Source organism: Myotis lucifugus, unplaced genomic scaffold (assembly GCF_000147115.1).
Source record: "Myotis lucifugus unplaced genomic scaffold, Myoluc2.0 scaffold_194, whole genome shotgun sequence".
NCBI lineage: Eukaryota > Metazoa > Chordata > Mammalia > Chiroptera > Vespertilionidae > Myotis > Myotis lucifugus.
This window is the reverse complement of record NW_005871242.1, coordinates 1,278,906-1,291,068: the sequence shown is the minus strand read 5'-3', so window position 1 is coordinate 1,291,068 and position 12,163 is coordinate 1,278,906. Positions and strand designations below refer to the sequence as shown.

At 39.2% G+C, this 12,163-nt stretch overlaps 1 protein-coding gene across 2 annotated transcripts in view; it reads left to right on the top strand.

The window, feature by feature from the left end:
- HOOK3 (hook microtubule tethering protein 3) overlaps positions 1–12,163 on the top strand; it is an 89,683-nt gene that overhangs the window by 50,237 nt on the left and 27,283 nt on the right. For both annotated transcript variants that reach the window (XM_014462889.2, XM_023760799.1), the window contains exons 11-12: positions 2,712–2,822; positions 3,521–3,608. In XM_014462889.2, the coding sequence (XP_014318375.1) occupies positions 2,712–2,822; positions 3,521–3,608 (199 nt within the window). The remainder of the gene's footprint in view (positions 1–2,711; positions 2,823–3,520; positions 3,609–12,163) is intronic.

The following is a 12,163-nucleotide window of genomic DNA, read 5'->3' as shown; positions in this document are numbered from 1 at the left end:
AGAGCAGTCGGGAGCTTGTGTCTCCCTCCCGATTGAAAAAGACAACCGTGTCCTCAGTTGCCAGCCCTTTCCGCACACCTCTGTACCTCGGCACTTTACTTCCACACCTCCTCTGAGTCTCAGTGTGCTTTTCTCTTTCCTTCTAGTTGTAGAATTTCCACTCAGCCAGCCTTCCTGTGGTTCTGGATGATGTCTGTTTTGTCTTTTAGTTGTATTTTTGAAGTGGTTGTGTGAGGCAGCTATTTCCGGTGTTTACCTATGCCGCCATCTTGGTTTCTCCCTCCATTAAGTTTTATACTTCTAAATATCATGCACATATTTTGTTATATTTACTTTTGGTATTTTATGTACTTGGTTTTTAAGAAAGTATACCATTTCCAACTTGGTGCTCATTTATCTGGTTGAAATTGATTTTTGTACACTGATTTTGCAACCTTACCAAATTTTCATATTACTTCTAGTATTGTCTGCTGTATCTTTTGTCAAAAGTGATGTAAAATAAAAGCAGCTTTCTTTCTTTCTACTCTATAGTCTCTTTTTCTTCTTAATCAGCATGTCTGACCTTTAATACTATTCTAAATAGAAGCAATACTGGTAGACAACCATTTTTGTTGATTTTATGCAGCATGCTTTAAACGTTTTACCAGTATAAGGATTGCTATAGTTTTCTGTAGCCACCTTTTACTAGGATAAAGGAATTCCACTGCATTTCTAACTTGCTCAGGGTGTCTGTCTTAAATGGATGTTGAATTTAATCATCAACTTTTCCTGAGAGACTCCTATGGTGCTTCTCCTCTCTATTAATGTGACAAATTATATTACTGGATTTTTCTATGCTTAAGCCATCTTTGCAGTCCTGAGATTAACTTAGTTTGGTCACTGTGGATTTATTTGTTGTTTTCACATTGTTAGATTTGCTTTGTTAATTTTACTTAGAATATTTTGCCTCAATGATTCACTTGAACTTTTCTATTTAACACTTTCCTTATCTGATTCTCGCATCAGAATCGTACTAGCTTAATAAAATGAGTTGGAGAAGTTTTAGTAGAACAGCCCTGGCAGGTTTTTTTGGTGGATACACTTTCCCCCCACATTTTATTATGACATTTTTAACATATAACAAGGTTTAAAGAATTAATGAGCTAGAGTGTGAACTAATAAATAAATGTAAATGAAGAAAATTATAAATGAGATGAAAAGGTGTGACATTAAAAGGAGAAATGACCTAATTAGAGTCCAAAGGAGAGAACAGGAATTATAGAAAGACATTATTTGAAGGAAAGAATGGCTAAACATTTTTCAGAACTAATGGAGGACATCAGATTTAGTGTTAACAATGAATTACAAAGTAAATAAAAAGATATCTACACCTAGAAATACTGTAGAAAAATTGTATAAAACACAAATCTGTTTCCCATCTGAAGCTTAATATACTTTTTCATTGATAATATTTTTCTTTTTACAAATTGTCTATAGATGCACTTTCAAAGCAGCCTGATCATTTTTAATGGTCTCTTATTCCTTTCATAATTTAGATTTCCTTCTTTATCTTTAAAGTATTAAATCTAGTACTTTATATCTGATAATTACAATCTAAAATCCTTGGAGGTCTTATTCTACCATTTTGTTGTTGCTGTTATTGTTATTAATGCTTTTCTGCTGACCGTTGTTGGTAGGGGCTTATTGCTTTTTGATCTTTGTTCTTTAGTGTGGCTCATCTTTTCTTGGGGAATACTGGAGGGTGGCCTGGGTTGAGGTGGTATTCCTCCAGATAGTGTGGGTTTTGCTTATGTCAGATTTTCTACAACATTTACCAAACAGAACTATTTTAAATTAATTTATTGGCTTAAGATTTGCCAGACAAGGCATGTGGCAACATTTTTAAACAAACTCATTCGTTAGAATGTATTGCAAATTTTCAAGTTATACTTTTTCAAACTCAGAGCATTCACTTTAAGAAAGGCAAGTTTCCCTATTGATTTTTCCAGCTGATGGATTTTTTCCTCACCCACCTATTTACTGACTCATCATCTTTTTGAGTCCAAGGTGATTTAACAACCATCTGTCTTCCATTAAATTCAAAGCTCAGGATTCCTGGTTTTGGCCATTTGCACCTCTTACTTCTACATGTACTTCCCACTCCTGTGTCAGCAAGTGAGGATTTCACTTACTTATAAGCTTACCTACACAATTGGATTTTTTCCCCTCTAGCATTTCTTTGACTTTATGTTAAAAGAACTTTAGACTATACAGTTATCTGTATTGCAAGAAATAGAAGTTGCATGTTTTTTTATCATCTTGAACATTGTTACTCTAGATCAGGGGTAGGGAATCTTTTTTCTGCCAAGGGCCATTTGGATATGTATAACATTATTTCCTTAATACAATTGACTTAATATAAATTTATGTTGCTACGAAAAAAGCTCCTAAACTTATTGCATTTCGAGTCCCACCTGCAGTTGCCTTGGCAGGACCTGACCAAATGATTTCACAGGCCTTACGCGGCCAGTGGGCCTGACGTTCCCCATCCTTGCCTAGATTTTAGAACTTAGTCGCAGATTTTTGTTGCTAGTTCTCTCCATTCAGTTAGGCTGCTGTATCATACACATTTTTAAAAAATATATTTGTGGAGAAGGTATTTTTGTAGAAGAAAATAGTGATAATTTCTAATGTTTGAGATTATAAAAATTAATGGTATCTTTCTGTATCAGGTAGTAGAACTGCAGAATAGATTATCGGAAGAATCGAAGAAAGCAGATAAATTAGATTTTGAATATAAGCGGCTAAAAGAAAAAGTTGATAGTCTTCAAAAAGAAAAGGATGTGAGTATATATATTAGGGATTTTGGTTTTAAGGACTACTAATATTAAAATGGATATTTAATTCATGCTTTGTGATTAATTCCTTCTATTTATAAATTTAAAAATTCGAGATCCTATTTATTTTTAAATTTAAACTTAAGATTCACATGTATATTTCAGAAATAGATCTAAAATAAAAGATTAAAAGAATGTTTTTACTTCTAATTTTATGTATATTTATTATTCTACTGTTTTATATTGTTTTGCTCATGACTTTTTGTAAGTTTATGTAGAATTTTTGTTTTCTGTATGATTATTATAGAAGACACAATTCTTTTGGTTGTTATTCAGCATATTTTTAATCTTTTAAAAATATTTTCTCTATCATGATTTTGATTATTTAAATTCTTTGTTTGATTTTTTTGTGTTTAGTAAAAAGAATGTTATATACATAATCAGGTACTTATTGTTAAGGATGGTGTAGACAGTTGTGTTTCTTATGTTTAACTGTGGATAGCATATTGCCTTGCACATTGTCGATACTCAGTACTGTAAAGTGAGAAAAAATTATTGTAATCTTTTACCTTCAGTGATCCTTTCATAGAAGATCAAAACATCCATGTTCCCTACTATTTATCATTTTATTAGGGAAGGCAAAGACCACTAATGAATAAACTCATAAAACCTCCACTAACTTTCCTTGTTTTTAATCTCTCCAGAGGTTAAGAACAGAAAGGGATTCTCTGAAGGAAACCATTGAAGAACTTCGTTGTGTACAGGCTCAAGAAGGGCAGCTCACAACTCAAGGTAAAACCATTTCAGTAGCCCAAGCAAAATTACTTATTTCTAATACAGTATTAGTATAAATGATTAGATTCATTTAAGATGATTGGACCAATAGATAAAAATGAAAAATTGGTGAAGTGGCCAATTGAAATGAAAAATTGTACAGATTTTAAACTGTTACATAGATATTGTGGCAAAAAGTCTATAGTTAAGGAATCAAATTTACTTGCCTACTTTATATTTTAATTATATTTAAATATTTGATTTTATTAGCTCAAAAGTATAAACGTGTTAAATCATCTCTGTTAATAATAAATCTAGAAAGTCTTATTCTGGAAAGGTCCTCATAACCTCTTTAAAAATATATCAAATTCACCCTAGCCAATTTTGCTCAGTGGTTGGAGCATTAGACTACTGATTGAAGGGTTTTGGGTCAAGGGCACAACCAATCAATGTGTCTCTCTCACATCAATGTATCTTTCTCTCTGTCTCTCCCCCTCCCTTGCACACTCTAAATATCAATAGAAAAAGATATCCTCAGGTGAGGATTAATATTATATATATATCAAACTCAAATTCAGTGATTTGTTTTTCAACTGATATATGGAGTTGATATCGATTTTAACCCCTAGAGTGCCGGGGAGCGTGATTGCGCTCCTCCTGTCTTTTGCCAAAAGTGCCGGGAGCACTATCAAAGCTTCGAAATGGCGTCCAGTTCTAAGTCTCCTTTTATTAGTGATGATGATATTGCTAAATATGTCAATGTAGTAAAGGTTTCCTTAAGTTTTTGAATATGTAACTTCATTTACTTGCAATTCATAATTTTTTTCCTAAACTGCTGTAAAATCAGCAAAAATGCCTTGGCAATTTTAGCATAGTTCCTAGGATATTGGTTGGCACTCAAGGGTTAAGGGACTTTATTTTTTAAATCCTCACCTGAGGATATGCCTATTTATTTTAGAGAGAGAAGAAGGGAGAGGGAGAGAAAGAAGGGGTGGGGAGAGAGAAATCAATGGGAGAGAGAAACATCGATTGGATGCCTCCCATACCCACCCCAACAGGAAATAGAACCCACAACCTAGATTATGTGCGCTGACCAGGAATCAAACCCGCAACCTTTCAGTGTATGGGACAACACTCCAACCAACTGAGCCACCAGGCCAGGTTTAAGGGACTTTTATCTAAAGAGAAAAGTGCTCTTATCACAGGAAATCATTTAAGACTTTATATTATTAAGGTGATAGTACTGCCGATAGCAGTTTACAGATTCAGTGCAATCCTTACTAAAATACCAACAGCATTTTTTCCAGAAATAGAAAAACCCACCCTAAAATCCATATGGAATCCCAAGGAATCCTGAATAGCCAAGACAATCTTGAAAAAAAAGAAAAAGTTGTGAGACTCATGACTTCTTGATTTCAAAACATAGTATAAAGCTAGTAATCAAAACAGCATGCTACAGACATATATAAACCAATGGAACAGAAAAGAGTGCCCAGAAATAAATCCTCACATATGTGGTCAATTGATTTTCAACGAAAGTGTCCAAGACCATTCAGTGGAGCAAAGGAAAATCTTCTCAACAAATTGTGCTGGAAAAACTGGATATCCACATCCAAAAGCATGAAGTTGGACCCTTACACCATATACAAAACTGAACTCAAAATGAGTCAAAGACCTAAATGTAAGGACTAAAACTGTAAAACCTTTTGAAGAAACTATAGAGGAAATTCGAAATGACATTGGATTGGGCAGTGATTCCTTGAAATTGATACCAAAAACACAGGCATCAAAAGAAATAATAGATAAACAGGGCTTCATCAAAATTAAAAACTTTTGTGTATCAAAGGACATTATAACAGTGAAAAGTCAACCCACAAAATGGAAGAAAATATTTGCAAATCATTGATATACAGAATATATAAAAACTTCTACAACTCAATAACAATAAAAAACAGCTCAGTTTACAAATGGGCATAGGTACTGAATAGGTATTTCTCCAAAAATGTACAGATATCCAATAAGTACATGAAAAGATGCTCAAGATCAGTAGTCATTAGAGATATGCAAATCAAAATCACAATGAGATACCACTTTGCAAACATTTGGTTGGCTGTAACCAAAAAGGGAAAAAAGGAAACTAACAATTGTTGGGGAGGGTGGGGAGAAATTGGAAACCTCTTGTGTGGCTGATTAATGTAAAATTAATAAGGGCAGCCACTGTGGAAGAGTTTGGTGGTTCTTCAAAAAGTTAAAACATAGCCCTGGCCAGTTTGGCTCGGTGGATAGAGTATCGGCCTGGGGACTGAGTGGTCCCGGGTTCGATTCTGGTCAAGGGAACATGCCCAGGTTGTGGGCTCAATCCCCAGTAGGGGGTGTGCAGGAGGCAGCTGATCGATGTTTCTCTCTCATCGATGTTTCTAACTTTCTATCCCTCTCCCTTCCTCTCTGTAAAAAATCAATAAAATATATATTTTTTTTAAAAAAAGAAAAGAAGAACCAAGATGGTGGCATAAGTAAATAAATGCCTGTACTTGCCCCCTCCCACAACCACATCAAAATTACAACTAAAATACAGAGTAACTATCATCCAGAACCGCGGGAAAGCTGGCTGAGTGGAAGTATACAACTAGAGAGGTAAAGAAGAAAGCACACTGAGACTGTAGGAGGTGCGCAGGCATGGAACAGGCTGGTAGGGAGATCGTCTCTGCGGAGGCTGCCTGGAGGAGCAAGGAGTCCCAGCCCCACACCAGACCTCCCGCCCAGGGTCCCAGAGCTGGGGAAAGAAGTCCCTATGGGCCTTAAGAACTACAGACTGTAAAACCAGTGCTGATTGGGGCTGAGTGACACACAAGCTGCTGGATACCCAGTTGCTCCTCTTTAAAAGGCCGGCACCGCATACTAAATTTACAAGCTCCCACTTCCTCTGAGCTCCAGTGCCGGGTGAGGCTCTGGGGGACCCAGACACATACAGGGAGAAACTGGACTGTCTGACATCGGAGCAGGAACTTGGGGGCAGCTTTCTTCCAAACGGAGATGCTTGCAGCGGTCATTGTTCCCATGCTGGGATCTCCCTGGTGCAGGGATGACTGGCAGCCTTTCTGTTCCCTCTGCCCTGGAGATTCCCTGAGACCCCACCCTCCACCCCCCCAATTTGAGACCCCACCCTCCCCCCCCCAATTTACAACCCCACCCAAGCTGTGTGCAGCACCTTTTGCATATGAATGGCCTGTCCTTTCTCAGCTTAAAACCTGTCAAACAAGGTGCAGCTGGGTCAGGGAGCCCCAAAGCTATAAATAAAAGGCCCAAGGCTGACATCCATCACCAGCCTGCCTTGCTTCACAGCTGGGCCTTGCATGGACACTTCCAAACCTGATATAAAGAAGAGGAATCTACAGATATCTCTGTAGCTTTTGCTGGGTGGCCCCAGGCAGTAGCTGACTTTGCACCTTCCTGGAGATCCAAGAGCCAGTGTACCCAGTGGTCAGTGTGAGAGCATACCAGAGTACAACTCTTCACAGCCATAAGTGACACACTCAAGGGGCAGAGGCAGGGAGCACCAATGCCCTACTGAAGCAAGTACTGCTCCATAAGGGTGTCTCCAGCACAGCAGCTCTCCCACTGTTGTCACAGCTGGTCCCACAGCCAATTGGCCTGGAAATCAATTCCTCACAGTGACACCAACAGCAATCAAGGCTCAACTACAACAAGACTGTGCACACAGCCAACAAAGGGGTGCACCAAGAGTGTCCACCTCAGATGATTAGGGAGGTTGAGCCACTGGGCCCTATAGGACACCTACTACACAAGGCCACTCTATCAACTCAAATAGACTTAGCAGTTACCCAATACATAGAAACAACACAGGGAAGCAGCCAAAATGCAGAGACAAAGAAACAGGTAAGAAATGGAAGAAAGCAAACTACTGGATATAGAATTCAAAACCACAGTTATAAGGTTACTCAAGAATCTTCTAGAAACCTCCAAGGAACTTAGTGAGACCTTCAAAGATCTTAGTGAGAATGCCAAAAAAATTGAAAAGGACCAGTCAGAAATTACTGAAATAAAGAATAATATACAGAGGTACAACAGTAGATTAGAGGATCCTGAGAATCAAGTCAATGATTTGAAATAGGAGGAAGCAAAAAACACCCAACCAGAAGAGCAAGAAGAAAAACGAATAAAAAATGTGAAGATAGTGTAAGGAGCCTCTGGGACAACTTCAAGCGTACCAACATCTGAATTATGGCGGTGCCAGAAGAAGAGAGAGAGCAAGATATTGAAAAACTATTTGAAGAAATAATGACAGAAAACTTCCTCTACCTGGTGAAAGAAATAGACTTACAGGTCCAGGAAGCACAAAGAACCCCAAAAGGAGGAATCCAAAGAGGACCACACCAAGACACATCATAATTAAAATGCCAAGGGCAAAAGACAAAGAAAGAATCTTAAAAGCAGCAAGAGAAAAACAGTTAGTTACCTACAAGGGAATACCCATACAATTGTCAGCTGATTTCTCAACAGAAACTTTGCAGGCCAGAAGGGAGTGGCAAGAAATATTCAAAGTGATGAATAACAAGTACCTACAACTAAGATTACTCTACCCAGCAAAGCTATCATTTAGGATTGAAGGTCAGATAAAGAGCTTCACAGATAAGAAAAAGCTAAAGGAGTTCATCACCACCAAACCAGTATTATATGAAATGCTGAAGGGTATTCTTTAAGAAGAGGAAGAAGAAGAAAAAGGTAAAGATAAAAAATTATGAACAACAAAGTGACAACAAATACATATCAACAAGTGAATCTAAAAATCAAATGAATAAAAAATCTGATGAACAGAATAAACTGGTGAATGGAATAGAATCAGGGGCATGGAAATGGAACAGACTGACAACTCTCAGAGGGAAAGGGGTGTTGGGGTGTGTGGGAAGAGATTAGACAAAGATCTTATATGAATGTATGCATTACCTATGGACACAGACAATAGGGTGGCGAGGGCCTGGGATCGGGTGGGAACTGGTGGAGGGGAGCTATTGGGGGGGGGGGGCGGGGAATAGGGACATCTGTAATCTCAGCAATAAAGATTTTTTTTAAAAAAGTTAAAAGATAAGCCCTAACCGGTTTGGCTCAGTGGAAAGAGCATTGGTCTGCGGACTGAGGGGTCCGGGGTTCGATTCCAGTCAAGGGCATGTACCTTAGTTGCGGGCACATCCCCAGTGGGGAATGTGCAGGAGGCAGCTGATCGATGTTTCTCTCTCACCGATGTTTCTAACTCTCTATCCCTCTCCCTTCCTGTCTGTAAAAAAATCAATAAAATATATTTTTTAAAAAAAAGATAAAATTATCGCCCTAGCCAGTTTGGCTCAGTGGATAGAGTGTTGGACTGCGGACAGAGGGTCCCAGGTTAAATTCTGGTCAAGGGCACATGCCTTGGTTGCAGGCTCAATCCCCAGTGTGGGGCATGTAGGAGGCAGCCAATCAATGATTCTCTCTCATCATTGATGTTTCTATCTCTCTCTTCCTCTCTCCCTTCCTCTCTGAAATCAATAAAAGTATTTTTTAAAAAAAGATAAAATTACCAAATTTTGCAATGCCATTTCTAAGTATATACCCAAAAGAATTCAAAGTATATACCCAAAGTATATATCAATTTTAAGTATATATACCAAAAGACTCAACTAGATACTGGTATACCAATATTCATAGTAGCGTTATTCAAAAGATAGAAACAACCCATGTGTTTATCAACAGATGAATGAATAAAGAAAATGTGGTATACACATACCATGGAATGAAATAAAAAGCCATAAAAAGGAATGAAGTTCTGATAAATGCTGCATGAATGAATTTTTAAAATATTACGTTAAGTGAAATAAGCCAGATACAAAAGGACAAATATTGGTATGATTCCACTTTATCTAGGATTGGCAAGTTTATTGAGAGAGAAGGTAAAAGTTAATGGGGGATGGTAATGGAGAAAGGAATGGGGAGTTATTGCTTAATCGTTACAGAATTAAGTTTTGGGTGATGAATTTTAGACATAGACAGTGGTGATGATTCCACAACATAGTGAATTTACTTACTGCCATTCAGCTGTACACTTAAAAATGGAAATGATCTGGCTGGTATGGCTCAATGGTTGAACATCGACCCATGGACAAAGAGATCACCAGTTTGATTCCAGGTTAGGGCACATTTGCAGGTTCGATCCCCAGTAGGGATGTGCAGGAAGCAACTGATCGATGTTTCTCTCTCTGTTTATTTTTTTCTGGATGGTCAACAAATTTTAATAGGTTTTATATATTGGACAATAACATTGAATCAGTGTTCAATTTCATGCATTTGTTGTATTCTAATTATGTAAAAAAACAAAACAAAACAGCCTTTTTCTTAGAGGTGCCATCTCTTTTTTTTTTTTAATTTTATTAAATCTTTATTGTTCAGATTACATTTGTTCCTCTTTTTCCCCCCCCCATAACTCCCCTCCTCCCAGTTCCCGCCCCACCCTCCGCCCTCACTCCCCACCCACTGTCCTCATCCATAGGTGCACGATTTTTGTCCAGTCTCTTCCCGCATCTCCCATTCCCCTTTCCCCCCAAGAATAGTCAGTCCATTCCCTTTCTATGTCCCTGATTCATTGTAATCACCAGTTCATTCTGTACATCAGTTTATTTATTCACTTGATTCTTAGATTCACTTGTTGATAGATGCATGTTTGTTGTTCACAATTTGTATCTTTACCTTTTTCTTCTTCCTCTTCTTAAAGGATACCTTTCAGCATTTCGTATAATACTGGTTTAGTGGTGATGAAGTCCTTTAGCTTTTCCTTATCTGTGAAGCTCTTTATCTGACCTTCAATTCTGAATGATAGCTTTGCTGGATAAAGTACTCTTGGTTGTAGGTACTTGTTATTCATCACTTTGAATATTTCTTGCCATTCCCTTCTGGCCTGCAAAGTTTCTGTTGAGAAATCAGCTGACAGTCGTATGGGTATTCCCTTGTAGGTAATTGAGTCTCTTTCTCTTGCTGCTTTTAAGATTCTCTCTTTGTCTTTTGCTCTTGGCATTTTAATAATGATGTGTCTTGGTGTGGTCCTCTTTGGATTCCTTTTGTTTGGGGTTCTCTGCGCTTCTTGGACCTGTAAGTCCATTTCTTTCACCAGGTGGGGGAAGTTTTCTGCCATTATTTCTTCAAATAAGTTTTCAATATCTTGCTGTCTCTCATCTTCTGGCACCGCTATTATTCTGATATTAGTGCGCTTGAAGGTGTCCCAGAGGCTCCTTACACTATCTTCGTATTTTCGGATTCTTTTCTCATTTTGCTTTTCCGGTTGGGTGTTTTTTGCTTCTTCGCATTTCAAATCTTTGACTTGATTCTTGCGCTCCTCTGGTCTGCTATTGGGTATAATATTCTTTATTTCAGTCCGTGTATGCTTAATTTCTAGTTTCTTTATCGTAGCATCGAGGGTCTCATTAGTTTTCGTGAGGCTCTCAACAAGTTTATTGCAAGCCCTCAAAATTGCGTTTTTTAGCTCCATACCCTCCATTTCTGTCATGTTTTTTTGTCTCCGCATTTTTTATGCTTTCTTGGTGCACCCCCTTGTGGTCTTTGTGCACAGTCTTGTTCTAGTTAAGCCTTGATTGTTGTAGTTAATACTAGAGGGATTTACCCACCAGGCCGACTGGCTGTGAGAATCACCTGTGTCTGCCCGGGAAAACTTCTGTCCTCTGGGGAGGTGCTAATCTAGCCTTTGCCTGAGGCGATCCGGCAAATGGCTCTGCGCAGGGCTTGGGCGGGGCGGGTCGCACGGGATCAGCAGGGCGGGCGGAGGGAGCAGTTATGGCTGCTCTCAGTCCCGTTCCCAGAGGCTCTGCTTCACAGAACCCCGGCAGCCGCTGCAAACTTCGGAGAGAAAGCTGCCCTTAGGTTCCAACTGATGCCGGACAATCCCGCTTCTCCCATCTGAGTCTGAGTCCCTAGAGACTCGCCCGGATCTGGAGCCCAAAGTCTGAGACTCACTCCCGACCGAAAACGACAACCGCGCCCTCAGCCACCAGCCCTCTTTGCGCGCGCACCTCCGCACCTTTAAATTTTCCACACTGCGCCTCCTCTGAGCCTCGGGACGCTGCTGTCTTTCCTTCTAGTTGAAGAGTCTCTCCTCAGCCAGCTTTCCTGTGGTTCTGGGTGATGTCCGTTCCGTCTTTTAGTTGTATTTTTGAAGTGGTTGTTTGCGGCAGCAGTCTCCGGTGTTTACCTATGCCGCCATCTTTCCATATCTCAAGAGATTTTCAAACTGGCTTCACCACTGGCGAGAGAGGATGTCACACTCACCCTCCGGCTCCCTAACACTCTCCATGAGGCATTTTTCCTCTCCCCTGGCACGCACTAGCTCTGCGGGGCTGCTGTGACTGATTCCATACCCGTGCCGGGCACAAACGGCCAACTTTATTGGTTGGCAACAAAGGATAGCTTTTCGGGCCTTACCCGTGCAAATAACGGCTGTCATCATAGATCTGCCTGCTTCTGCTTTTCCTGCCTCCTTTCAGAAAGTGCATCTATGGTCCCTGCCACTGGGT